The sequence below is a fragment of the Erythranthe guttata genome, chromosome 3, assembly GCF_056151865.1.
Source record: "Erythranthe guttata isolate IM_541 chromosome 3, IM_541, whole genome shotgun sequence".
NCBI classification, from domain to species: domain Eukaryota; kingdom Viridiplantae; phylum Streptophyta; class Magnoliopsida; order Lamiales; family Phrymaceae; genus Erythranthe; species Erythranthe guttata.
The window spans coordinates 17884498-17909683 of NC_142535.1; the positions used below are offsets into that span (position 1 = coordinate 17884498).

At 35.6% G+C, this 25186-nt stretch overlaps 6 protein-coding genes across 8 annotated transcripts; 1 reads left to right on the forward strand and 5 right to left on the reverse strand.

Annotated features, from left to right (window-relative positions):
- Positions 1 to 624: 624 nt before the first annotated feature.
- LOC105974477 (uncharacterized) lies at positions 625 to 2929 on the reverse strand. The gene is made up of 3 exons (XM_012999583.2): positions 2046 to 2929; positions 1097 to 1465; positions 625 to 1006 (listed from the first exon to the last, which is right to left on the reverse strand). The coding sequence occupies exons 1-3, from the start codon at positions 2740 to 2742 to the stop codon at positions 759 to 761; spliced, it is 1314 nt and encodes a 437-aa protein (XP_012855037.2). The 5' UTR covers positions 2743 to 2929; the 3' UTR covers positions 625 to 758.
- A 1476-nt stretch (positions 2930 to 4405) lies between these two features.
- On the reverse strand, positions 4406 to 10838 carry LOC105974422 (synaptonemal complex protein 1). Of its 2 annotated transcripts, none has more exons than XM_012999523.2 (19): positions 10171 to 10838; positions 10017 to 10066; positions 9495 to 9702; positions 9287 to 9412; positions 9037 to 9135; positions 8192 to 8868; positions 7851 to 8099; positions 7638 to 7766; positions 7468 to 7536; positions 7281 to 7391; positions 6702 to 6809; positions 6508 to 6618; positions 6354 to 6440; positions 5781 to 5870; positions 5602 to 5694; positions 5366 to 5452; positions 5166 to 5228; positions 4976 to 5079; positions 4406 to 4777 (listed from the first exon to the last, which is right to left on the reverse strand). In XM_012999523.2, the coding sequence occupies exons 1-18, from the start codon at positions 10334 to 10336 to the stop codon at positions 4978 to 4980; spliced, it is 2625 nt and encodes an 874-aa protein (XP_012854977.2). In that variant the 5' UTR covers positions 10337 to 10838; the 3' UTR covers positions 4406 to 4777; positions 4976 to 4977. The 2 variants fall into 2 exon arrangements, with proteins under 2 accessions (XP_012854977.2, XP_088671995.1); XM_088815869.1 differs by having other exon boundaries at positions 5781 to 5846; positions 10171 to 10811.
- Positions 10839 to 11303: 465 nt separating this feature from the next.
- On the reverse strand, positions 11304 to 12334 carry LOC105974217 (Trm112p-like protein). The gene is made up of 2 exons (XM_012999282.2): positions 12199 to 12334; positions 11304 to 11802 (listed from the first exon to the last, which is right to left on the reverse strand). Exon 2 carries the CDS (start codon positions 11789 to 11791, stop codon positions 11423 to 11425), a length of 369 nt encoding a protein of 122 aa, XP_012854736.2. The 5' UTR covers positions 11792 to 11802; positions 12199 to 12334; the 3' UTR covers positions 11304 to 11422.
- Positions 12335 to 13992: 1658 nt separating this feature from the next.
- Positions 13993 to 17772, forward strand: LOC105974338 (serine/threonine-protein kinase MPS1). 2 transcript variants are annotated; one of them, XM_012999419.2, is made up of 6 exons: positions 13993 to 14396; positions 14688 to 15083; positions 15310 to 16160; positions 16364 to 16564; positions 16659 to 16820; positions 16901 to 17772. In XM_012999419.2, exons 1-6 carry the CDS (start codon positions 14189 to 14191, stop codon positions 17462 to 17464), a joined length of 2382 nt encoding a protein of 793 aa, XP_012854873.2. In that variant the 5' UTR covers positions 13993 to 14188; the 3' UTR covers positions 17465 to 17772. The 2 variants fall into 2 exon arrangements, with proteins under 2 accessions (XP_012854873.2, XP_088671998.1); XM_088815872.1 differs by having other exon boundaries at positions 13997 to 14396; positions 15241 to 16160.
- Positions 17773 to 17837: 65 nt separating this feature from the next.
- Positions 17838 to 21038, reverse strand: LOC105974336 (histone-lysine N-methyltransferase ASHR1). The gene is made up of 14 exons (XM_012999417.2): positions 20877 to 21038; positions 20615 to 20766; positions 20378 to 20512; positions 20222 to 20276; positions 20000 to 20124; positions 19793 to 19881; positions 19640 to 19721; positions 19431 to 19535; positions 19261 to 19351; positions 19050 to 19169; positions 18851 to 18957; positions 18384 to 18453; positions 18239 to 18302; positions 17838 to 18142 (listed from the first exon to the last, which is right to left on the reverse strand). The coding sequence occupies exons 1-14, from the start codon at positions 20974 to 20976 to the stop codon at positions 17989 to 17991; spliced, it is 1449 nt and encodes a 482-aa protein (XP_012854871.2). The 5' UTR covers positions 20977 to 21038; the 3' UTR covers positions 17838 to 17988.
- A 259-nt stretch (positions 21039 to 21297) lies between these two features.
- LOC105974337 (histone-lysine N-methyltransferase ASHR1) lies at positions 21298 to 24938 on the reverse strand. The gene is made up of 14 exons (XM_012999418.2): positions 24645 to 24938; positions 24394 to 24545; positions 24112 to 24243; positions 23637 to 23691; positions 23417 to 23541; positions 23121 to 23209; positions 22969 to 23050; positions 22784 to 22888; positions 22596 to 22689; positions 22383 to 22502; positions 22121 to 22227; positions 21976 to 22045; positions 21823 to 21886; positions 21298 to 21727 (listed from the first exon to the last, which is right to left on the reverse strand). The coding sequence occupies exons 1-14, from the start codon at positions 24742 to 24744 to the stop codon at positions 21565 to 21567; spliced, it is 1458 nt and encodes a 485-aa protein (XP_012854872.2). The 5' UTR covers positions 24745 to 24938; the 3' UTR covers positions 21298 to 21564.
- Positions 24939 to 25186: the final 248 nt, after the last annotated feature.

Here is a 25186-nt window from a genome sequence, read left to right on the forward strand (position 1 = left end):
CGTGCTCATACGTCAGGGCACGTGCCCTTTTCTTTTCCTGACAATCCAAATATAAATATGGGTAAATTACAAACACCCCCCTGAGGTATGGTCAAATTACAAAAACACCCCTCTTATTTGAATAATTACAACCACCCCCCTCAACTCATCAAATTTAGTGGAATCTTCGAGATTATATGGAATATTATCACTTTTGTACCCGTTTTATCCCATCCAAACTCTACATTATGAAGCAAGATGATCATAATATGTGATTTTTAGCTTGTATATATCAGTTTGTGGTGCATCGGAAACTGTATTTTTTACACAAAAAGAGTACAAACTAGATCACATTTCACGGAATCTAGATGACTATGTTGAATTTGGCACCATAGAGGTGGATGTCTAAGAAAAAATCATAGTTGAGGGGGTAGATGTAATTATCCAAACAAGAGGGGGATATTTGTAATTTGACCATACCTGAGGGGGGTGTTTGTAATTTACCCTATAAATATTTATACTTATACAACTAGTGATAAATCTAAAATACTATGATATTTTTTTAATTTTATTTATTTATTTAAAGTATCTAAAATAGTAGTTAGTATTCAATTAGTAACACTTTATTTGTTATCAATGTGCATATTCAACGACTTCACTCATATTAATATTAAAATTCAAATTTGAATTTATACAAAGACAATAATAAACAATTAAAATCGAACAAATTAATAATCCAAGTCCATTTTGCAGCAAACATATTATTTCAAGAACCCTAATCAAAAACCTCTATAAATCACAACAAAGCAAGGCAATATAGCCTTGGGATTAAAAACATACAGCTCATCCAAATTCGAATAAACTCCAACCGCTCCGGCAACCGAATCGTAATCCTCCGAATTCCCATCCGGGTTTTTCTTGACCCGACCCGCAATGACCCGGCAAACCAGCATAGCCCTCTTCCCGTCGTCCAATCCCACCCCACAACTATCATGAGCTTTTCCACTTGTCGCAGTCGTTAATATACCTACTTTCAAAATATAAACAAACATTATTGTAAAAAAAAAAATTTAAATAAAAGTAGTCATTCAAATATGATTCGATATTATTATATTACCTTTCGCAGAAACTTCCGAAGTGACGACTTTAAACCCGTTTTTCACGATACTACAAACGCTACAATTCGGAATCGAATTGCACAAGTTGGACGAGCCATTTAGGCCTAACGAGCATACTAACGTGGTGCAGTGGAACCTTAGCAACTCGTTTCCATCGGCAAGGCAACGAGGGTGTTTCTTGGGCAGCTTGGTGGCTTTAGCCTTGATTGCGTCTCTATACTCTTCGAACTTCGAGATTGTTTTGGGGGTATTTTGGACTTTTAGTATGCGGTCGATCATGCAAACCGGTGCCTGTTTCTTGAGCCAGCTCGACTGGAATATGATCTCTACTATGTTCTTGCTTGTGTCTTCAGGGCCCAACTCAGATACTGTTTCAAGTTTTTTTCATGTTATAAGATAACATTAAAATGGGAGTAGCTCATATCTTAATTAAAGTATTATTTATTTATTTATTTATTTTCTGTTTTATTATTTAGAAGGATTTATGGAAGGTTGAAATGAGTGAGAAATTGTGCAATAAATCAGTTATAATAAGAGAGTAGGTAGGAGATTTAATTAATTGAGGGTAACGCCAAAATAATTAAACATATAGAGCAATTAATTTTTAAGTACTTATTTTGAGAGATTATGATGAACTACTAGGGCATTGAAGTACTCACTTACCAGAAATTCAAGAAAATAAGTTTGACTAGAGAACTGGTAAATTACTCTATTTATTTCAAAATAAATATTTTTTTAAGTATTTGTACGAGTATTAAGAATGTCAAGAAACACGGTTAATTTTTTTAATTAATATATTTATTTAAACTAAAATATATATCTTCCCATTAATTACTTGGACTCAAAATATATAATATATGTAATTAATTCATAGCAATTAAGCAAAAAAAAAGACATGAAAATAAATAAATAAATATTTAACAAAAATTATATAAAAAAAAAGGTTACCTGCATGCCTAACGGCTTGATGAAGCTCGAGATTCTCAGGTTTCATGAAGATTTCACCACATTGAGGACAAGAACAAATACTATTCCTCAAAGAAGGGTCCCTCGTCATTCCGAGGACAGGATCCACCACCATTCGGCACTCGTAGCACCCCGATAGTTTCCGAAAAGGCATATTCCGAAAAGATCCGGAAATGGAAGGTGAAGCGGAAGGCGGCGGCACCGTGAACGAAGACGAAGAAGAGGATGAAGAGTTCGAAACATTCTCTTTGAGCAAAGATGAAGAAGAAGATGAGCCAATTACCAAATTAGCCCTCTTCTTCAGTTCTTCGGAGTTTATTTCGGGTTTCTGCATGACTTTAGTGTTGCTGCAGATTGAACCGGAGCACTTCATTTTCTTGGATATGTTGTTTGTTTTCTCGTCGGGGTTTTGCGGGTTTTTCTTGCTGTCTTTCTTCGTCTCGTGTTGTTGTGTTTGTTGTTTCAGCTTCTGCTTTTTCGGCTTTTCGAACTCTTGGTATAGTTGTTGCTTCTGCTTCTGCTTCTGTTTCTGATTCTGATTCTGTTGGTGTACGTGCTGCTCTTGCTGTTGTACTTGGAGGTACTTACAGGTGAAGAGGCTTCTGAGGGAGGCCCATGAATGTGGTTTCTCTAGCTGTTTTTCTTTGGCGTGCTTTCTGGGGTTTCTGCTTTTCGCCATTGAAGAACAGATTCGAGTGCAGCTCTTTTTTTCACTTCTCTCTCTCTTCTCACTTTCTCTCTCTCTATCTCTCTCTCTAGTGAGGGAATGAGAAAGTGCTTACAAACAAGTACTTTTACAGAGGAAACTGTAAATGAGGGAGATGCCTTCTCTTTACACTGGTCCTGGATTTGGGTATTGTGGGACCTCATCATCTATAGATACATAATATAATATATATACATATATATATATTCATTGTCCTGGAAAATGTTGGGAAAATGTTTTTTGGTGGAATACTTCAAATAATATAATGTTTTACAGTGCGTGTCTAAAATATATTACGAATAAATATTATTTATATATGAATATAAAAAAAAATATAGTTTTTTTTATATTTTTTTTCTGAAAAGAAAACAGAAAACAATGGAGGATGGAGGAGAGTGAGGGAGACATCATTTCACAAACTGACAAAGGGAGCATGTGTAAATAATTAAAAATATAGTAATTATTATACTGGCGTAGAAGGAATCTAAGAGTTTCTTTAGTCCAATAGTAAACTATAGTTAAAACCTAACCGCAGGGTCGAAAAAAAAATAAAAAAATATTGAATTATGAGCCTAATTAAATGCAATGTCTTCAAATGTCCAATATAGGACATCCGGATAAATAGGAGATGATATACTTTATAGTTTTCATTTTGTACTCTATTCGAGTGTTGCCGAACAGCTTGTGAAATTCTATACCGGATGAAATGCAACATGTGGTTTTAAATTGTAGATCTACGTACATAATTATCCACGAAACACACATACACATGGTGGTGTGTGTGTTATGTGTAGATCAATGGTGTATTTCATCAGATGTAGGTTCTACAAAACCACCGCCGAACAATTTATATATTCATATATTTTCCTTAACTTTTTCACTTGTTCTTTCATTATACACGAATGTATACTTTATATGTGTGTTAAGAGAACGCCTAAAACCTGCCTTAGTTATAGTAGTGTCTGTGTATAGTTTATTTTGAAATGTTAATATAAAGTCCGTACGGCCACATTATTAAGATTCCTATTAATTCATTGTAGCAGATTTGAATTAATTGTGCACAGAAAACACTCCCACATTTTTGCTCAAAAGTTGAAGATAAATTTTTTTTTTTTAAAAAAAAAGAGAAGAAAATAGTAGTGAGTGGGCACGCAAATTAGGATGTCTAGAACTAAGAGCATTGCTAAGAACAAGGACTGCACTAATTACACCATAATTAATGGTGCTTTGAATTAAAAAGATGGTTTGATTCTTTTTGCCTCAAAATCACATTAGAGAGCCTATCTGCCACTAAATAAAGTTTCCTACTTTTATTAGCTTCAAAATTCATACTTGAGTCCACTTCAGTACAACTACTTTAATTGTCACATCTCTGCAAGATACACACAAATTAACTAATGGGTGGTCTTTATAAAAGCTAGTATAAATTCTGGTTACCGTTACTAAGAAATCAATGAAATTTGAATTTCATTATTGGCAGCAGTTTTATGCAAAAGGTGGAGGAAAGCTGGATGTAAGATGAAAATAATTAATGAACAATCAATCAATTTCATTTATGCTCACATTTAAAAGTTAACAGATGAGGTTCTCCTTCCGTTGTAAAAATTTATGTGATGAAGCAAGTTCCTAAGGATGATTTATCTACTAATTAAATTGTTTATATATCTCCGATATATGTACACATAAAGTCCAGTATGACTGTAATTAACACGACAGTGGACGGGTATTATCAAGTTGTCTACCTAGAAAAGTCATGAACAGAAAGTACAATTTGTAATGCAGATACGGATGCGCTTACAAGAAACAAAAACAGATGGTTAAGTCGGAAATATTTCGATGAATGGAGGATTAAAGAAGAATTTGTGGGACCTGGTGAGACAGGGATTATATGGCAAAACATGTCTGAGGTTACTCTTCAGAAATTTAAAGTGACGAGGTATACGTAGCACAGCTGATACTCTTTCCAGTAAGGCTCGTTTTGTGTGCAGCGAAGATAACGTTTCAAAGCCTACAAATAAGGACAGACTGTATTAGAAAAGGCGATATAATAATTTTTCCGAATGTGTACAAGTTCATCTTGTTTAGATCAAATTGTGTATTCAATTGTTTCATGACGTGTAGAAGTTGATCAGCAATATTCAACCAATAGACCTAAACAATGTTCATATTATTCAAGAAGAATAGAACGATGAAATGGGAATAATACCTCTAATCAAATGCATACGGATCATCTGCGTATGGATTCAAAGATCCTTCTGTAAACAAATCACCTATGTTGGAAGGTTTTGGAGGAACTCCACCTTTGACTCCCTGGATCAAATTAGTGACCAAGAATCAGCACAAAGAAAACAAAATGCTGTGTCTTAAGTGTGTGTTTCTATGTATTGAACACTTGCCTGCGTAACATTTTTCGGTGTCCTAGCTTTTGGTGTGTTTCTCTTCCTGTGCTTCCTGGGGTCCTGCAATTCAGATGGTTGTGATAAAGTTAGAGAGCTATCTCAATAAGCCCACTCATTTTAAGCAACCACAACGGATTCTGGATTATGTAGCATGAAAATTAGTTGATACAACTGTTGCATGATTAATAACTACTGACCTCAAACATGACAGTACTTTTAGTTTTCCTTCGCTTTGTGATTGTTCTACCATTCGATGTTTCAATTTCATATTCATGGTGGGTAACCTGCAAATAATGACGTGTTAGAGATGGATATCAGACTTTTTTCCAACTGAGAGACTAAAGTAAATGGGAAAAATACAGGAAATGTGGATAATCCACCCATTTTTGTGCAGAGTCATAAATAACTTCCGAGTGAAGTTGTCTCGTCTTACCTTCCTGCTATGCTTAGGAATATCATTCACATTCTCAGCCTTTTTCAACAAATTTGAAACTGGAGTTTGAGTTGCTTTCGGGTAAGGGGAATCCTACAAAAAGCATTGAAAGACAGACCATTATTGCCATATATGTGAAGCAGCGCAAAAGTAAGGAAACATTTTCCTTTAAAAGTCACCTTTTCCTCAACTTCTGTTCTGTCAAGAGTATGCTGAGTTCTTTTATCACTGTCTTTATTTCTCTTCTTGGAAGATGAAATAGAGTAGTTCTGTGAGAATCAAATAGACCGAGTAATTTCATCTTTTCAAAATATTAGTTTATGTAAAAAAAAAAGTGTCAAGCAACAGCATGTGGAGAGAAAGAAAACGGTTAGGAAGATCGTTCAATTATACCGAATCAATTAATTACCAACTATTCTTGTCTAATGTTCAACCATTAAAAATGGTAATGATCATCAGTTATTCACTTATTCTTACGACTTCTTAGATAATCTGAGTGATTTTTGTAGAAAAAGTTACCATATTTCCCCTAATTAATTAACCTGAAAAGACTATGGAAAGCTAGAATGATTTGCTCCAACATGGTCGAACACTGTAAACTAAATACAACTTTGGTATTATTTAAATTAATTGCTGCAATATCAACCATTATATTAATCATCTCATGATGTAGTTGAGAGAGAAAATATTTAGTTCATGTTTCTCAAAATGACGTGTTATGGAGAGAAGTACTTTTGTGTTACGAGGCATACCTTTTTCGAGGTCACTTCTTGGTCTTCTTGAGGATTGTCACCCATTACTTTCCACTGCAGCTGCAGTAAGGCCCTCTGCCTCTCTTCCTGAGATAACAAACAACAATATATATTGTAGTGGTAAAACTATTTACCATGAAATTGTAGAATATACCTTTGTCTTTTGAACAGCCAACTCCTCCTCAAGTCTTTTGCAATCATCTTCGTGTTCACACCTCAAAGCTCTTAATTGAGCCTCATGGTCAGACCTAAGTGATTTTATTTTCTGCAGGAAATCCAGTATTTGATACATAATGTAGTAGTTTCTCGTAATAACTTTGAAATTAAGATACTCCATAGATGATATACCTCTCTTAATTCAGTTTCAGCTTGAAGTTGGGCGCGTTTTAGTTCTTCGCTGTGCTTATACGTGAGGCTCATTTCTTTATTATCATGTTCCTGTTGAATTTTGATAACCTACACAGAAGACATCGACAGCACAAATTCTGACACATTTCAGATAGTATACATATGCAATATACAAATTATGTTGAAAAGCTAGATATTAATTGCATGAGAATTCTCTAGCCTCAAATAGTATAAATATGCAATATGCAGTGAACGTGAAGAAATAGAAATATGTAAATTCAGAAAACTATAAAGAGGAAATTTAATTTATGAATGGGGAGGCATAAGAGAAACAAGGTAATATTCGCTGTATCTTTTGGTTTATACTAAGAGAAGAAAGGAAATCAATAAGTAGCTATATTCCCTTCAAGATTTTCTTACACCTTTCAAGAGGGATTTGAATATTTACACCTCTCACTTTCTCTACCATGTTTTATATTGTCTACTCACCCAGTTCAAAATCCTCATTGAAATTATTGATTGGAAAACAAACTTAAAAGTTCAAATTCAGGTTCGTGATTTCTTAATTTAGTAGCATACCAGGGCAGCATGCTCTTCCTGCACTCGCAGCAAATGTTGCTGAGATTCTTCTTTGTACTCTGCAATCTTAAACTCAGATTTTTGTTCCATATCTTGGATCACTTTATCTGCCTGAAAGTTGATGCAGATAAATCTTAATTAACTCAAACCTGAAGGAGGAAGCAAAGAGAAAAGGTAGTGAATGGACCTTTTCTTTCTCAAGATTGACAGCCTCCTGCTTCTCCACCTCATACTTCCTCCGTATATCATTAATGGCCTGATCGGACACCAATTGAAGTCAATTTCATAAATATAATGGAAGAACAGGTAAAAGGTATAATTGTAGCCCTGTCATAACAGTAAAATGAAAAGGAATACCATGTCATTTCTCTGAGATATTTCTTTCAGATGCTTTGAGAGTTCCAACTGTTTGCTTTCTAGCATGTGATCGTATTGCTTCTTCGCTTCGTCAAGCTTACTTTCAGCGTTAGCCAGTGATGCAGCAATCTAAAATGGAAGAGCAAATAATTAGTTATCCTTCAAACTGGTTGTTCTACAAAAATTAAACTTGAAGGCTCGATTGAAGAAAACCTCTGCTTTATGATCATCAAACTCATTTTCTCTAGTCTTTAGTTCAGCCACAATCTGGTCCTTTTCCTCTAGTGCCCTCTCGAGCTCACTGACTGTTTTCTCAAGGGAACCTACACTCTCTCCACTTTTCTCAACCTCTTTCTGCAAAAGATCAATTTCGTCTTGCTTTTTCAGGATATCTGCTTTTAGCCCATCCACAACACCTTTGGTATGAGTCTCTAACTCAGAAAGTTGCAGCAGCAAGGCTTGCTGAATGACACAGAGAAGAAAAAAATGAACAATTCAACTTATGTCACATTCCATGCACAACAAGGGACAAATCTCAGTGGACGAGCTTTCACCATTCTTTGATCAGATAATGTTGAGGTTTCGGATGAAGTCATGAGATCATCCTCCATTTTGACTATCCGGGCTTGCATCTCACTCTGCTTAGAAACAAGAGTTTCTAGCTCAGACTCCAGTTTCCGAATTTTCTCTTCTGCTAACCGGCATTCTTCTGCATGCTGCACCATTGCAAATTCCTGTTCTTTCTGAAGTTCAAGAACTTTGTTGTTCAAATCATGATTAACAAACTGCAAAGCATTTTTCTCAGACATAACACATTTGCGGTGATTGTCTATCTGATCAAACTTTTGTTGAGCAGACTTAGAAATAAGGTCTTTCTCCTGCTGAGCCAACTTAACAGATGAATCGAATAAACCATTAAGCTCAACGACTTTTTCAGAAAATGTCAGGCTTTGATGCTCCAATTCCGTGAATTTCACGACCAGAGTGTTAACAAAATCTTCAAGATTCTTGATCTCCTTGAATGCCATGTCCAATCTATTAGCAAGATCATTTTTGCTGGACAATAGATCCTTGATTTCTCTCTCCAAATTTTCCTTGGTGACACTCAATTGAAGCAGATCATCTTCTTTTACTCTCATCTCAAGTTGCATGTTTTCCATCTTAGAAGTCAAACTTTCTAAAGCCATTTTGTTTGCTGCTACATCTTCTTCCAATTGTTTTATCGTACCATCTGCTTTGAAAAGAAAAAAAGTAAGCGAACGGTATACTAAAGGAACCTGAAGCAATTGATTTCGAAAACATCTACAGAACTCTCTTGTCACTGAACTTATTGAACTAGTCTAGTACATAAAAAGTCTACGACGAGAACATGTCTTCAGTCATGCCTTATCAGAATTACCTTTCTCTTCAATCAGGCAGGTAGTTCTGCTCTGTTCATTTCTAAATGATGTCTCCAATTTTCCCTTTTCAATCCCAAGTTCCATGAGTTCCTTCTCACCTTGATTTATAAGAAAATAAGCACACCACAATTACAAAAGATGCAACGACAGAAAATCACAACTATAAATTTCCTAGACATGAGATCCATTATGATCAAAAGACAAAAATCAAAGCATTTGAGGCAAATTAGCGCATAAAATCAAACTCACGAGTTTTAATTGTTTCCTTTGAAGAGTCCAACTTCAAGGACATAGACTTCATATGCTCATGCAATTTATCCAGAACAACTGATGTTGCAGAAAATTTATCTTCGAAAAATGCCTTATCCTTTTCAGCTGTAGTAGTCCAGAATCAGTACAACAGCAGAAAATTTCTATAACATGAACACCGGATATAACTTATATAAAGAACACCTACCATGCCGAACCTGAACATTTAACTGCTCCAAAGTTTCAGTGAGTTGATCACACAGTGTCTTTGTTGAAGAGAACTTAGATTCAAGTCCTATCCAGAGCTTCTCATCTTCTTTCTGTTTGACCTTCAGCTGCGCATTTTCATTGAATGCATTTCGCAATTTCTCTTCCAGCATGGAAATTTGCTCTGTCAGTTTTCTGAGCTTAGAGTTCTGCATTTCAAACATACACTTTTAGGATATACACAATTTACTTTAAAAATGCTGCAGTGCCATAAATTAGGTTCCAGATTCTGCTTTAAATAATATAAATGAAATTATGCATACATTAAACATGAGTGGATGCTTACATCTAGAGATAACCATACAAATAACACATAAAACATGTGAACTATGAACATAAAAAATTTATATGCACGTGTGCAAATGAATATATAGAAATAAATGCGTAGAACTTATTATATTCATAGAATATGTGTGCAGCCAGAAAAATTAACGAGAGACTGTTCTTTCGTATTTAAATTTACCGCCAATTCAAGGTCATTTTTCGCAGAAGCTTGTTCCTTGACCAATTTCTCTGGAGAAAGTGAAACGAGTGAGATAATTAGTCAGATGCGCACAATACTTCCAGAAAAACGTACTGAAAATTGAAAAAATAAAAATACGCGTAGTTATTAGAACCTGCAGTAAGCTTCAGATTCGCAAAGCTTCCGGTAGAAACTGGATGCGGAGGCGCGACCGTAGAACTTGAATGCATCTTTGCATTAGAAGCTCCCATGTTTGATCCAGACAAAGATTTAAACTGTTCCAGGTTTTTTATGCCTGAGAATCGCAGAATTCTACTCATTCTGAAAAACACACGAAACAAATCCGCGGCAGAAATCCTGGATCTGTCCTCAAACCTTCAAATGACAGACAAAATCTTCACAGTTTCCAATCGAAAATCAAAACGAGGAAAACAGTTTGAAATGACGTAAAACTCCGGAAAATTCGATCGCGAGAATTCGGATTGAAGTGGCTGATAAAACCGCGAGCTGAGATTCTGGAGCTTTCCTTGTAACAACAGTTCCTCGAATTCAACTACGGGAGCGTGAGACGATCAGAAACTGAAAAGTGGAAACCCTAAGAACACGATTCGTGGGGAAGAACTCAATGTAGGGTTTTCTAGAACAGAGATCATAGCTCACGAGAAACGAAAGTTCAAAGTGGATGATTGAAATGTGCGCGAATTGGTATTTATCTATAGTGATCGGAATTCGGGAATAGTTGCCTTTGATATCAGTTGACTTGACGTTGACCGACCGGTGTAAATTAGAAAACTTATTTGTCTTCTTTTTATTTCATAAAATAAAACTTGGAAAATTGAATTTTATTTTTATTTAATTTTATTTTTTTGTAGAAAGTAAAAAATTGTAATTAAATGAATTGAAATTTTTAATTAGAAGGTTTGGAAAACATAAAATACTCTTGTAACATATGTCCTCAAAATACTATAAAAAGTTAAGAATGCTATGCAAAAAAAGTTGGTAGAGCAAAAGAATTTGGTGTCAATCGACCTTGTTGATTTATATGTCTATAAAAAATAATTTTATTTAGTGTCGATCGACATTGTTAATTCCGTTTCCATGCAACACACCTACGTTTAGTTCCGAAATTAAAATTCGACTCACTTATACCAAGCAAAAGAGGCCTAAATAGATATCAAATCGAAGGATAAAGAAAACGCAGAGCCTCCCCGTTAATTATTCCAATCTACACAACAATTATTGGATGGATTGCAATATGATCGGATAGGAAAAACGTACAACCTCGGGAATGACAATCACACAATTTTCTCGATAATAAGAAACCCTTGAAAATATTCGGTTACACATTTTGAATAGTATTGCCGATAACTCGTAATAAAAGGTCACTTTTAAGATCCTAACATAAACTACACCTCATCTTCATGAAGCAGCATATTGGGGATTCCTTTGCTGACGGGGAATTTACGACCTGTTTCGGGACAAACTAACGCACCATCTTCGAGATGAAGCTCAAGAAGAGCATGGTGGAACTTACGAAGAAACTCGTCAGAATCGAGCATGGAAGCTTCCGCGTTTTCCGGCAGCTCGGTGTACCCAAGGGTTCTAGAAGCTTCCACAAGGGCCTTCCATTCGACTTTCACAAACATGTTTTTGAGGAAATCTTCGTTGAAATCCACTTCCTTCTCCACCACTTTCGCCGCCTCGATAAGTAACGGGAAACCGTTAGTCACGCCCTTGATGTTCGACGATAGCATATTATGAGTTAGAAGCCTCATTCTTACCACTCCTGTTGACAAAGTCGAACTTTTCGATTATAAAAAAAAACGAGAAACCGATAGGAATCAAAGACCATAAGCAGTAATTCGGTGGCATAAATCACTAAAAGCCCACTTTTACAGCTCCCAGCCGCATTAATTAAACAGATTACCAATTAACAGCAAAAATTCCAACAAAACGACGACGTATAAACATAATTGAAGGGAATAAAATTGCATGATAATTTCTCTACAATTCACAGAGACTAGAAAAAGTATCAATTCATAATGCCAAATATATTATCTATAAAATCAGTTTACATAATCAGTTCCAAAAAATGGGCCAAATAATGGAAGGAGAAATTATATAAAACTGAACTTTTGTTTTCAAAATCGAAACCCTAATCGAACTGAAATTAAGTTCTCACCTCTATGAATTTGCACGGCGGCGGCGATAGAAGTCTGGCTTGGCGTGGGTCGGCGGCGGAGACAAAAAGCGGACGGTGAAGTCTGAAAATAGTGAGTGTTTGGGAGATTGGCATAGACGAAGAAGAACCCTTTAGTTGAAAGCGAGGGCTAATTGGGCTTTTTCAATTGTTTTAGTGGGTTCAAGTGAAATTCGGCCCAAGTTTTACGGGCTATAATTTATTTAATGTTAAAACTATTTGATAATTGCAATAAACACCCTATGTTATGAAACATTGGCATAATATCTCGTGATAAATTTTTATTGCGGAAACTTATTTGCACTTTTATCCAGACAAAAATTAGTTCTCCAAAAATGCCCATCTATTTGAAATTTCCCATAAATACCCTCAGTTAAATACTGAAATTACGCAGATCTTTCGCCCTTTATCAAAACTACTTTCCCTATAGCACGTCGCCAGACACAATTTGGTACAAGTAACAGATTCTAACCAACTGAAAGGATCTTTTGATCTATCCAGAGATCATTTGCAATCCATTAGTAATGAGGATTCCGAATATCACACATTATCAATCAACGAGAGATTCAACCAGTCAAAGAAAGATCGATTCTTTGAAATCCTTCCTTTCTTCAAACAGAAGGAACAAAGATAGAACCAGATTGATTCCCGAAATGCCTTTCTGGATATTCCTCAATGTCCCGGCTATTTACGGTTATTCCTACAAGATCGGTTCGTTCTTTTTTCTCTAATAGATGTTCAGAACTTCATCCGAATTCGAATCCTACTGAGAGGCCTACTAGATATAAAAAAATGTTGAACAAACAACAAGATCTTTCTTCTGTCCCTTCTAGGCGAGCGAGAATGGAAACTGAACTTCCTTTTGGTTCGCCCCAACGACCTTCCTCTTTTAAATCCATTTATGTGAATTGGACTGGAGTTCTCGAAAAGATTTAGGGGTGCAAGTTGGAACGGATTTTCCAATTTCCGCCAGTTCTGATCCGAAAAATTCCGATTTTGGAACAACTTTTTTCAGTCCGACTTCCGAAATTCCGATTTCCGAAATTTTCCGATTTTTTTGGATTGGAATTGGAATTATATTAAATAAATTTGGAATTTCCGACTTCCGATCTGATTTAATTCCGAAATTAATTCCGAAAAATTCCGATTTTTTTCCGAAAAATACACCTATAAATAGTATATATTATATAATACTTATTTTCCGAAAAATACACCTATAAGTTTTGTTTTAGGATTTTGACATAATGAATTGTTGTTAGAAGTTTTATTGGATATTATGCTGTGTTTATTTTTATTTATTTTTTTGAACTGAAATTTAGTAGTTATTAGTTTTACTTTTATCGACGTGGATGCTCTTATTTTCGAAAAATTATGAACATCTTAGAAAATTTCGGCTAAGTTTCGAAATTTTAAAGCTTATGTGATTTCCGATTTTTTTCCGAAATTCCGAAATTTCCGGGCCTTTTGGAATTGGAATGAATTTTTAGATTCCGAAAATTTTGGAATTGGAATTGGAATGAATTTTTAGATTCCGAAAATTTTGGAATTGGAATTGAAATTGATTTTGTACTTCCGATTTTTTTTGGAAATTTTCCGAAAAGGCTAATTCCGATTCGATCCATCCGACTTTCACCCCTAAAAAATTCCATGGAATCCTATCGCAAGAAAAATTGGGCTTGTAGTTGTAGTCGATAACCAAAGCCCATTCAAATATTAAACCCAAAATCAAAAAATAATTAAAAAATAAATAATATAATAAATAAAAAAGCCGCCTTCAGCTGTTTCAAATTCATAAAATTAAAAAAAAAAAAAAAAAATCCTTCACTCTCTCTCTCTCTCTCTCCCTCTCTCTCTCTCTCTCTGGCATTACACAGAGAGCACAGTTGTTCAATGGGCGTCTCTGCGTAATGCTGAATTTGCGAAATTTCTGCAATTAATTACCGAGAATCAGAAATGCTGGAGTGCTTAATCGATGGAAGGGGAGTCTGACCTTCCGGCGGAAGCGAAATTCCTCAACCCCAATTCGAGCCGTCCGATCAACACCAACACAGACTCCAACAATCTCAGCCGTTCCTTCAACACCACCTCCACCTGCACCTCGACGACGTCGTCTTCTTCATCTTCCCCTCCGGACTTGGTCCGCCAAGTTCAAGCTGCTTTCAAACGACACCGTCCCCTAGGTATACTCACACACTCTCTACGATAAATTACTCGAAGCCGACAACTAGGGCTACAGAATTTTAGGCAGGATTCATATATGTTTCGCGCTGAATTAATTGTAGTTATATTATCTTCTTTTATTTCCCACTTTAAAGTAATTAATTGTAGTTAATAGTAAGATTTTGTTGTTATTAGGCTCTCTGTTTTAATTTTACCTTTGAAGCTGGTGTGCTGGAATTGCTGCCTAAATTTTGGATTTTTTATTTTATATTTTTATTTTTATTTTGTGTTCCGGTCATGGGGATATATAGGTATGATGCAGCCAAATGTGATTAGGCCAAGGCGAATTTTGGTTGCTCAGCGAGGAACTTCGAAAGAATCAAATGTAAAACCTCATTCAGCAATTGATGTCAATAAAAGCAAAGAGGATATTCCGCAAAGTCACAAATCGAGGGGCACCGTTCCACATTCCAAATCCAGTGTCTTTGTTCGTGGAGAGAATAAAGATGATAAATCAAATACTCCACCTCCAGAATTGGGTGCCACTGTGAATGCGCGTGAAGAAAATTTTGAGCCAATCAAATCTCAGATAGATTTACCCAGGCTCGATGATGCAGTTGCTTCGTCGAGTGTGGAACCTGAGAATGTTGTAGATGAGTTGCAAAGGAAGGTTGACTCTTCCGTGGAGAACATTACCACATCTCGCGGTAATTAGTGTTTCTATCTCTCAGCTGATGCTTAAATAAGAATTTTTTTTCTGGCAGTGTGAGTATCAAAAGAGAGTTAGTTACTAACATGTAGCTTGGTGAAATTTGTTAGTAGTTGTTTGCAATTTATAGGGTATATTGGAAATTGTCTATGCAGGGGCCGATGACCGAATGGCCACTGCAATACATGATTTGTTGTCTCATATGGATTCACTTGCATTGACAGAAATCGAATTGGAAACGGGCAATCAAGTGAAGAATTCATCTGTTGATAATCAAGGCCGACAGCATCATAATTTCCAGAGCATGGAAATGGATAAAAATGTCAGACCCGAGGGAGAAAATTCATCTCTGTTGGTTAGAACAACGATGGGTGCTCAAGATAAGCTCAACCAGTTCGGAAACTTTTTACAGAATGATTTGAGCAATGCAATAACTCAATCATCAGTAATTGGATCTTCTTGTATTACAACATTAATGAACTCAAAAACCTATTCCTCCCAGCCTAAAATGGATGTTGTGCAGCCATCTTCTGGTGGAGTGTTATCTAATCAGTCAGCTGTGAGCTCCGTTTATGCAACATCAATGGAAGTTGAGAAATCTTTAGCCCCATCAAAGGAGCCGCAGAGTAGTTTGCCTCGAGATTATAATAATGCCAAAGATTCTTCTCATGAAGTTAATGATTCAGTCAAAGAAAGCACGATCGACTTAAAATCTCAGCCTCCATCTTCAAAGGTGGTACCTTCGTCAGATGTAAAATCAGAAAATTCCAAGCCAGAGAAATTAGAAAGAGGTACAACTGGTAAAGCAGCTTCGACATCTCGTAGTAGAAAAGGTTATGATCCTGACTTGTTTTTCAAAGTCAACGGTAAGCTATATCAAAGACTCGGCAAGATAGGTAGTGGTGGGAGTAGTGAGGTCCACAAAGTCATATCATCAGATTGCACAATTTATGCCTTGAAGAAGATTAAACTTAAAGGCCGTGACTATGCCACAGCATATGGATTCTGCCAAGAAATCGGATACTTGAATCGACTGAAGGGGAAGAGCAACATTATTCAGCTCATTGATTTTGAGGTACATATGTACTGCTTTAACAGATACTAGCTGCGACTCATATACAACTTGTTAGGCTGCTATATGTAAAGACCCAAAACATTCAAGAAATAGGGATTTTAAGCAGTGAAGCTTTTTGCAGGAAAAACTTTTCCTCGTATGAAGTTTATGTTTCTTGTGAAAGCAAAGCACATGTAGAAACTAATATCTAATTTCCTTATTAGGTGACAGATAAGGCTCTGCTTCAAGAAGTGATGAACGGTTCCATGAGTAATAAAGATGGCAGGCTCAAAGATGACGCGTATATATACATGGTACTTGAATATGGAGAAATCGATTTAGCACACATGCTCTCTCATAAATGGAAAGAACTGGATGGTTCTGATTCATTCATCGACGAGAACTGGCTCAGATTTTATTGGCAGGTTCTTCATGAACTCCATTTCTTTAAGATAAATAGTATTAAAAGGAATTTTTAAGCTTCATTAGACATCTCAATCATTTAAGTATATCTTGCAGCAAATACTTCTAGCCGTAAGCACCATTCACGAGGAACGCATTGTGCATTCTGATCTAAAGCCAGCAAATTTTCTTCTAGTGAGGGGTTCACTAAAGCTAATTGATTTCGGAATCGCCAAAGCTATCATGAGTGACACAACAAACATTCAACGAGACTCGCAGGTTTTTTTTTTTCTTTAACTATATATCATTGAAGTGTTATTTATTTCCCCTTAATGTTAAAGATGATGTAATAATTATAGGTGGGAACACTAAGTTACATGTCACCAGAAGCATTCCTGTGTAACGAAACGGATGCAAATGGAAACACGATAAAGTGTGGGCGCCCATCGGATATATGGTCACTCGGTTGCATCCTTTATCAAATGGTTTACGGGCGAACGCCCTTTTCGGAATACAAAACTTTCTGGTCAAAATTCAAAATCATAACGGACCCAAATCACGAAATTATTTACGAACCATTGACCAACACCTGGCTTTTGGATCTTATGAAGAAATGCCTTGCTTGGGATAGAAACGAGAGGTGGAGAATTCCTCAGCTACTACAACACCCTTTTCTTGTTCCTCCACTTCCACCTAAACTAGCCAGCCCAAAATGCACGTTGTTTCAGCTAATTGCTGAGTGTAGTGCAAATGATGAGAAGGGTTTGAATCTGTGCTCGCAGCTCCAGAGTATGGTGATGGACCCTAGATCGTTAGTACAATTCGATGACTCGTCTTTGTTGTCAAGAAACGAATTGCGAAAGCTACTTTGTAGAATTTCTACAGGTTGCTTTCAGCTTCAGGAGCAGCTAGAAAGTTTATGAAGATACACACACAGCCAGTTAGCAGCAGTTAGAATTCTCGACGACTTTTTATGATCCAATTATGGTTTAGGCTACATTTAGGACAACCTAAGCATCAAGCTTAAGTAGTCCGACTTTTTTCTTTCTATAAATATATGTCCGTTTGATTATGCAAGCTAGGTCGTGTTTTAGTCGTTTCTTCTTCTGTGAGGCTGTACATATGCATGTATTTTGAGAACATATAATGTATTGATTTTTGAGAAAAATATGTACGATGAATACGAAAATGCAATTAAGTCCTGAAAGCTAGGGTTTTCTCTTTGAGCTCATTTTGTTGTTTTATAAATGCATTTTTTGGAAATTTTGGGATTATTTTTTCGTAATTACAATCGGATTGAAAATCAGAATTTCTCAATTTTATACGTAATTCTAGTAACATAGTCATCATCTCAGTTCGCAAACTTCACCTAATCGTAAGTGCCTTTTTAATTACAAAAATAACTCTACGTGATGTAGAAAAAAAAAAAAATAGCAGATTGCAAAAATCATCTTCTCTGTGTGTACGAAGCCTCTGCACGAGCTTCCTCCAACTTGCTCGTAAGTTCCATTACAAACGGTGTCTTCGTTCCATGAGTGATTCCCAATACATCCAAACCTTTCGTCATTGACCTAACTGCCGCTACAGTCTCCCCGAGAAACCTGCAAATTTAATAAAATAATCACCGGATAAAATTGTAAGCATATGCTAGAAAAAACAACCAAATTCAATAAAATTGTAGCGTAGTAAAATATCACCATTCGAGTTTTCCACACATATAGTACTGCAGTCCGAGCAAAGGGTGGCATTTCGGATATACTCCTGTGTAGAAGCGCAGTGTAAATAACGTAAAAGCATAGAAGAATCTAGAAGTTTCACTGCATGAGATCAATGAATACATACTCTCGTAAATTGGAATTGTTAATCTGCAATATGAAAGTGCTTCTTTCCAATCCTGCTGATCCATCGATATCTAAAGATATATAACGTTTCATCGGCAAGTATATTAACACAATGGATTAGTTCCGAATACGTGTTTGAAAAAAATAATAATAATAATAATAACTTAAATAAACGAAAAAAGCAATCAAGCGAAGAAAGTGAATGCAGCCAGTTTATAAATTCAAGTACGAGATTTTATAGACGATCTTTCCACATTTCCTAAAACGACAATTTAGGGTTGGATATACAGAAGTGTCAATAAGGCTAAACAAGTCAAAGTTTATTCCCACTTCCAAAAATGATATTTAGTAACACAAAAATTACGAAAGAAAAGACAAGTAAACCGACGTATAGCTACACGAATTCAGTTGAAACGGATACAAACAAAATAATATCATAAAAAAGGTAAAATTTAACTTACTGCATACCTTTAGAAGAGCTTCTCTAGTCCGCATAAGAAAGATCGAAAATGGATGGTATAGCTTCAGTTGAAGTGCCTCAATCCTCTTATAAGCCTCATTTGCCTCGATTTTATCTGAATTTTTTTTAAGGATCCACTTCTTTCAAATACCTTCAATTATTCATGCACAGGTACAATTATTCGTTTACATAAAGTTCAAAGGATACAACCAGAGGAAAGTGATTTAGAAGCTTTATCGGAAATATATTTCACTTCATTAGCGATTGCACTTATTTCTTCTTTGTCTCTAATAAGCCCACACTTTTGGCATACGAACCCTTTATTATCTGATGTTAGGATAAGAGACAAAAGAGTGAAATTACTGACAAACCCTTTATAGCTATGCACACAAAATTCAAAGATTAAGTAAGGGTGTACCGGAATCACGAAGGAGAAATCCGTCACATTCGCTTTCCTTACAACTATAACCTTCTAGAATCGCACTTTCTTGAATATCTTCGGATTGTCCCTAAGACATGAAATTAACCATAAATGGAGGGTGCATTTAAATGTAATAAAATTTCACCAAGAACCAGATGAAATAGTACCAATTTTATGCAACGAGGACAAGAACATGTGAAGAAATACTGTTCTTTAAGAGACTTCTGTCGAGTTATAGTGCTTCCAGCAATTTCTACGTAACTTATCGTCACCTTAAAATCAGAAGAAAAGAATTGATGAATAAAAAATAAATATTCTACATATGCGAAAACACTAGCCAATGAAATCAACCAGTAGGATTTTAAAGGCGAATTACCTCGGTACCTTTTGGAATATACTGCATAGCTCGTACCACAGCCAATCTCTCCTCGAATACTAGAACAGAATTGGGCAAACAGCTAAAACAAAAGTTACTAGTTAGAAAGAGTTATTTGGTGAGGCATTATAATAAATATTATGAAAAAATTACCTGTGATTTATAATAGAAATGACGGGGTAAAGTCCCGTTCCGAGGGGCCTCAGTTCACTGTCACAAATAGTATGTGCATTGCACGCTAACTGCATATTATTAACAAATTAAAATAAGTTGGTAGAATAAAAAAAAAATGATTTTCAATCAAAGAAAACAGCAACGACATTGTAATACGTACAAGTAGAACAAAATCTACAATTATACCTTGGAAAAGTTTTCTGCAATCTCTTTGATATTGATGTCGGAATCGGGCCATTGAAGTATCAAATTGACGAGGTTAGCCATTTGGGCGTACAATATCAATTGTTTCTCTTCGACTTCGGACATGTCTATTTAAGTTTGTTAAGAATAAAAGTTATCAGACACGTTTGAATATATTATAACTGAAAAGCATAAAGAAAAATGGTGTTTGTTATATTAGGATACGAGAAACCAATGCATCCACATGCTTGTAATTGTCTGCGACAGTAGCCGGAAAGATCTAGAAGCATCACGAACATCGTGGAAGTTAGGGTTAATCCCTTGAAAGAACGAACATCACATGAATACGGAATTCAGAATCTCGAAGCATCGAAAAATTACCTTCTCGATTTCTAGCTTACGCCTTATACAAAGTTTCACCATCAAACGCACGGAAGGCGTTAGTAGTTTCACTCTTTCCTTGTCGACTTTCGACAATGTTCGACACTCTATTCGGTGAAACTTCCAATCCGATTTCTGAAACATATCACAAAAAAAGTTGTAAATTACCAAAACACACACACACACACACAAATCAGAGTAACTATAGAAATTCAGGATGATCTCTTCCATTTTTACCTGACAATTGCTGCTGCAATAACAGACAACACGACAAGCAGAGCATGCCTTGAGGGTGTTCGACGAAAAGCACCATTCACACTTTGATTCGGGAGACTCTTTGTTCTTATTTGGAACAGCAACGTATGGGATTTGACTAATAATCACTTCCCCTACAACATCGAAAATCACAATCACAATTTTGCAGGAAAAATAAAAAAAAAAATGTTCAAAATTAAGAAATTACTGAAAAGAAGGGCGAAAATTTCTAGAAAAAAAAAACCTGGGGAAAAATCGCGGGTGGTGAAAAGGCAGCGACCTTTTTGAGGAAGCGTCGAAATTGCTAAACCTTTATCGTTTAAGAACTTCTGTAATTCCTCCATTAACGCGGAACTCCGAAAGTTGCAGAAGGTCACCACAGTATTCAGTACTAGAAAGAAGACTGTAGGGAAAGAAGACTAAATTCGTTTATTTATATTTTGGTCCCCGTACTTTATCTTTAAAGACATTTTAGTCCTTCACAATTCACATATTTAGTGTTTCAACCGTAAAATTTTGAATATTTTTTTAGATAAAATTGTTTAATTTGTTTGAAAATTTGAATTGTTCTTTTTAATGAAAACTGTTTATAAGTTGATTTAATTAAAATCAAATTGTTAGTTAATTAATTAAGGTGAATTATGATTAATAAAAACTTAGTCATATTTAACAAATGGAATTTCAATCATAGACATGTTTGAAAGTAATATTAAGTGAACAATGTAATTTACAAAAAATTACCGAAGTCAAACAAAAGGACGACCATTTCTACGGCTCCATTACCAAAATGGTTTACGGGCGAATGCAAAACTTTCCGGTCGAAATTCAAAATCATAACGGTTCCAAAATCACGAGATCGTATTATATGCAAAATATGTAATGTAGTAAATATTCGGAGAGAATCTTTTTCAAAAGGGTATATTCCACTCGAACTAAATCTTCATCCGCCCGAACGAAGCCAAAGCCTTTGCACGAGCTTCCTCCAACTTACTCGTAATTTTCATTGTCAAAGATGAATTTGTTCCATGAGTGATTCGGAATACGTTATAAGCTTTAGTCAAAGACTCAACTGCCCCTACCATATATCCCAGCTCCCTGTAAGATCAAATATATTTCAACTTTGCTAGAGTTTCAAAACATTGATTAATACCGAAAGGAAACGAACGTAAATAGGAACTAGGGTTCCTTACATTTCAATTTGTCCGCATAAATAGCAACGCGCTCCGATTAAAGGATGCCATTTTGGATACACTCCTGCGTATAAGCAAAAGCAGTAAACTAGAAGTTTAACTAATATTCGTTCTATTAGAAAACAAAAGGTCAGTCAATGCATGAATACGTACTCTCGTAAATCTGAATTATCGATCTGATATTTGATAGTGCTCCTTCCATATCGTCCAGGTCCATCGATATCTAAAGATATATATACGGTTTCGTCGGTAAGCGTTAACACAATCAAGTGACTGAAAAGCTTAACTCACGATATACCTTTAGAAGTTTCGCTCGGGTTCGCATAATACTGATTGAAAATGGATGGTACAACTTCAGTTCAAGTTCCTCGACCCTCTTATACGCCACACTTGCCTCGGTTGTATCTGAACTTTTTTTAAGGATCCCGCTTCGTTCTCATCCCTTCGGTTACCACCCATACACAAATATTTTATTTTTACTAAAAATTGGAATAATTATCGATTACCTCACAAGCGATAATGTATAAAAATGCATTCGTATCAAAACGTGCAAAGGATACGACCAAAGGAAAGTGATATGGAAGCTTTGTCTGAAATACATTTCAGTTCATTAGTGATGGTACTTATTTCTTTGTTGTCTCGAACAAGCCCACACTTCTGGCATACAAACCCTTTATTATCTGATATTAAATAAGAGACAAAAAGAGTGATATTGCTTCATAGATAGATATCCACAAGATCCGAAAATGCAGAAATTCTTAACAAAAAAGTACCGGAACCGCCACAAAGGAGAAATCCATCACAATCGCTTTTCTTGCACCAATAACCTTCCACGATCGCAGTTTCTCGAATATCATCAGGTTGTCCCTAAGACATGAAACTTACCTAGTTCAGATGGTGCATTCTAAAAAAAATGTAAGAGAATTCCATCAAGAACAAGATAAAAAAATATCGACGGTACCAATTTTATGCAGCGAGAACAAGAACAAGTGAAGCAATACTTCTCTTTAAGAAACTTCTGCCGTGTCATAGTGCTGTCAGAAAGTTCTATATAACTTGTCAACACCTTCGGAATCCAATGCCAGTAGACGTGTTAGAATTCCCATCAATTTTTCAGAAGAAACAATGATGAATAAAAAAAATTACCTCGGTATCTTTTGGCATATGCTGCATAGCTCGCATCACCGCCAATCTTCCCTCAAATACTACAAAAGAATTGGGTGCGCAGCTAAAACACCAAATACTAGTTAGAAATAGTAATTTGGTGAGGCATAAATAACAAATATTATGAACCGTACCTGTGATTTGTGAATGAAATGACAGGGTAAAGCCCTGTCCCAACAAACTTCAGGTCACTGTTGTCAATACTATGTGAATTGCACGATAACTGCATATTGATAAACGGTGAAAAAAATATATATATAACATTTCCTTAGACCAGAATAATTCAGTTGTAAGCAAAAAGTACAAGAACATATTTCAGTTATAAAAATCGTCGTTAGATACTATAATTTGAATTGCGGAGTGGAACTGATCTCAAAATATGAGGAATCCGTGATTATGTAGAAATTGTGGACGAAAGACATATATATACCTTGCCGAAGTTTTCAACAATCTCTTTCATATTGATCTCAGAATCAGGCAACTGAAGTGCCGAACTGACAAGTTTAGCCATCTGGGCAGACAATAACAATAGTTCCACGTCGACTTCAGATATGTCTATTTTAAGTTTGTTAAGAATTAAAAGTATTAGACATGTTCAAATATATCGACGAAATAGCATAAAGTATAGGGCGCGTAATAAATTAGGATACTAGAAACCAAGGCCTCCACAAGCTTGTAATTATCTGTGGCAGTAGCTGGAAAAATCTAGAAGCAAACAAGAACATAATGGAGAGTTAAGCACAAGCAAAGTTAATCAATCCCTCAAAAAACAAACAGCACGTGAGAAAAAGACGGTACAAAATGAAGATAACAATAATCAAGAAATATAATGCTATTCAACTTTTTTTTCTAAATCCAATTCCCCTCTAATTTATTAGTTATTGATAAGAAGAATGTTCTCTCTCTCGTATATAATCGAAGGCAAAGACAAAGTAACAGATTTTCCTTTGAAGATAATAGATTCTCTTTCTCGTATATTATCGTCTATATTTTCTTCCCGGTCAAGGATTTCGATATAACACTGCAGCATGGTTATTTCATGACTTACTATTGAACAACAACAACAACAATCAGTAAAGTCATGTACAAATACGATAAACCGGAATCAAGAAGCACAAAAACCACCTTCTCATTTTCTAGCTTACGCCTTATATACAGTTTCACCAACAATCGCATCACTGGCGTTAGAGGTTTCATCATTTCCGTAACGATTTTCGACGCTTTACATTCCACGCGGTGAAGCATCCAGTCAGATCTCTGTAAACATTCTCACAAGAGTTGCAACTTATCAAAAAAAAAAAAAAATCAAAGTAACAATATAAACCCCATAATTCCATCATGTAAGTTGAAAAGTGAAATAGCCCTACATTTATTCAATATTTACAGGAAACTCCATGTTTTTTTTACCTGGCATTCTGTGCTACAATACCAAACAGCACGGCAAGCAGAGCATGCCTTGATGTTGCTCGATGAAAAGCACCACTCGCACTTGGATCCAGGCGATTCTTCATCTTTTATTGGAACTGCAACATATGGACTCTGACTTATAATCACTTCCCCTACAGCATAAAATACAACCACAATCTTGCATTTATACATATATTAAAAAAAAAAGGTCAAAAAAAAAAAAAAAAAAGGTACCGCGGAAATTTAAGCACCTGGGGAAAAAGCACGGGTGGTGAAAAGGCAGCGACCTTTTCCTGGAAGCGTCGAAACTCTTATACCTTGATCTTTCAGTGCCTTGTGTAATTCCTCCATTAAAGCGGAGCTCGAACGCACTGTTATGCTGCTGTATAGTGTGTGTAGTGTGTTTGTTGCAGAAGGGTGATATTAGAAGAAGACTCTAGACAGACCTTTTAGTTCACCCTTTTTCTTATTTTTTTTAATTTTTTAATTATCTTTTTTTTTTATGATAAATAAATAGACTTTTCAGTTCTTTATAATTCATAAATGCCTTCACAATAGTTAAACGCATACACACGCGCGCGCGCGCCAATCAGTTGAAATCTAAGGTTCTACTGACTAAATAGTAAGGGCTAATAATATGTCTGATTGGTAAGATTCATATTTTTTCAAACCCGCTACTAAATTTAAATTTAAAGTCCGCTATTAAATGTTATTATTTCATTAAATTAGTAGCACCCCTACCCCTGAGATTAATTTAATAAGGGATAACTAAAAAGGAAAAATACAATTTTAT

Bases quoted from the DNA above. Each gene is read 5' to 3' on its own strand.
- LOC105974477 (XM_012999583.2), bottom strand. From the start codon at position 2,742: ATGGCGAAAAGCAGAAACCCCAGAAAGCACGCCAAAGAAAAACAGCTA. The intron at 1,466-2,045 runs GTAACCTTTTTT...AACTTGAAACAG, and splicing joins TCAAGCCGTTAGGCATGCAG to TATCTGAGTTGGGCCCTGAA. The intron at 1,007-1,096 runs GTAATATAATAA...TTTTGAAAGTAG, and splicing joins TTCGGAAGTTTCTGCGAAAG to GTATATTAACGACTGCGACA.
- LOC105974337 (XM_012999418.2), bottom strand. From the start codon at position 24,744: ATGGAGGAATTACACAAGGCACTGAAAGATCAAGGTATAAGAGTTTCG. The intron at 22,503-22,595 runs GTACTTTTTTGT...ATTTAATATCAG, and splicing joins TCTCCTTTGTGGCGGTTCCG to ATAATAAAGGGTTTGTATGC. The intron at 22,228-22,382 runs GTATCCTTTGCA...AAAAAAGTTCAG, and splicing joins CATATCACTTTCCTTTGGTC to ATACAACCGAGGCAAGTGTG.
- LOC105974336 (XM_012999417.2), bottom strand. From the start codon at position 20,976: ATGGAGGAATTACAGAAGTTCTTAAACGATAAAGGTTTAGCAATTTCG. The intron at 20,767-20,876 runs GTTTTTTTTTTC...TCGATGTTGTAG, and splicing joins CACCCGCGATTTTTCCCCAG to GGGAAGTGATTATTAGTCAA. The intron at 19,722-19,792 runs GTAATTTTTTCA...CTTTTGTTTTAG, and splicing joins ATTTCTATTATAAATCACAG to CTGTTTGCCCAATTCTGTTC.
- LOC105974422 (XM_012999523.2), bottom strand. From the start codon at position 10,336: ATGAGTAGAATTCTGCGATTCTCAGGCATAAAAAACCTGGAACAGTTT. The intron at 7,767-7,850 runs GTTTTCTTCAAT...CTTCCATTTTAG, and splicing joins TTGATGATCATAAAGCAGAG to ATTGCTGCATCACTGGCTAA. The intron at 5,453-5,601 runs GTAAGACGAGAC...CATTATTTGCAG, and splicing joins TTCCTAAGCATAGCAGGAAG to GTTACCCACCATGAATATGA.
- LOC105974217 (XM_012999282.2), bottom strand. From the start codon at position 11,791: ATGAGGCTTCTAACTCATAATATGCTATCGTCGAACATCAAGGGCGTG.
- LOC105974338 (XM_088815872.1), top strand. From the start codon at position 14,189: ATGGAAGGGGAGTCTGACCTTCCGGCGGAAGCGAAATTCCTCAACCCC. The intron at 16,161-16,363 runs GTACATATGTAC...TTTCCTTATTAG, and splicing joins TTCAGCTCATTGATTTTGAG to GTGACAGATAAGGCTCTGCT. The intron at 16,565-16,658 runs GTTCTTCATGAA...TATATCTTGCAG, and splicing joins GGCTCAGATTTTATTGGCAG to CAAATACTTCTAGCCGTAAG.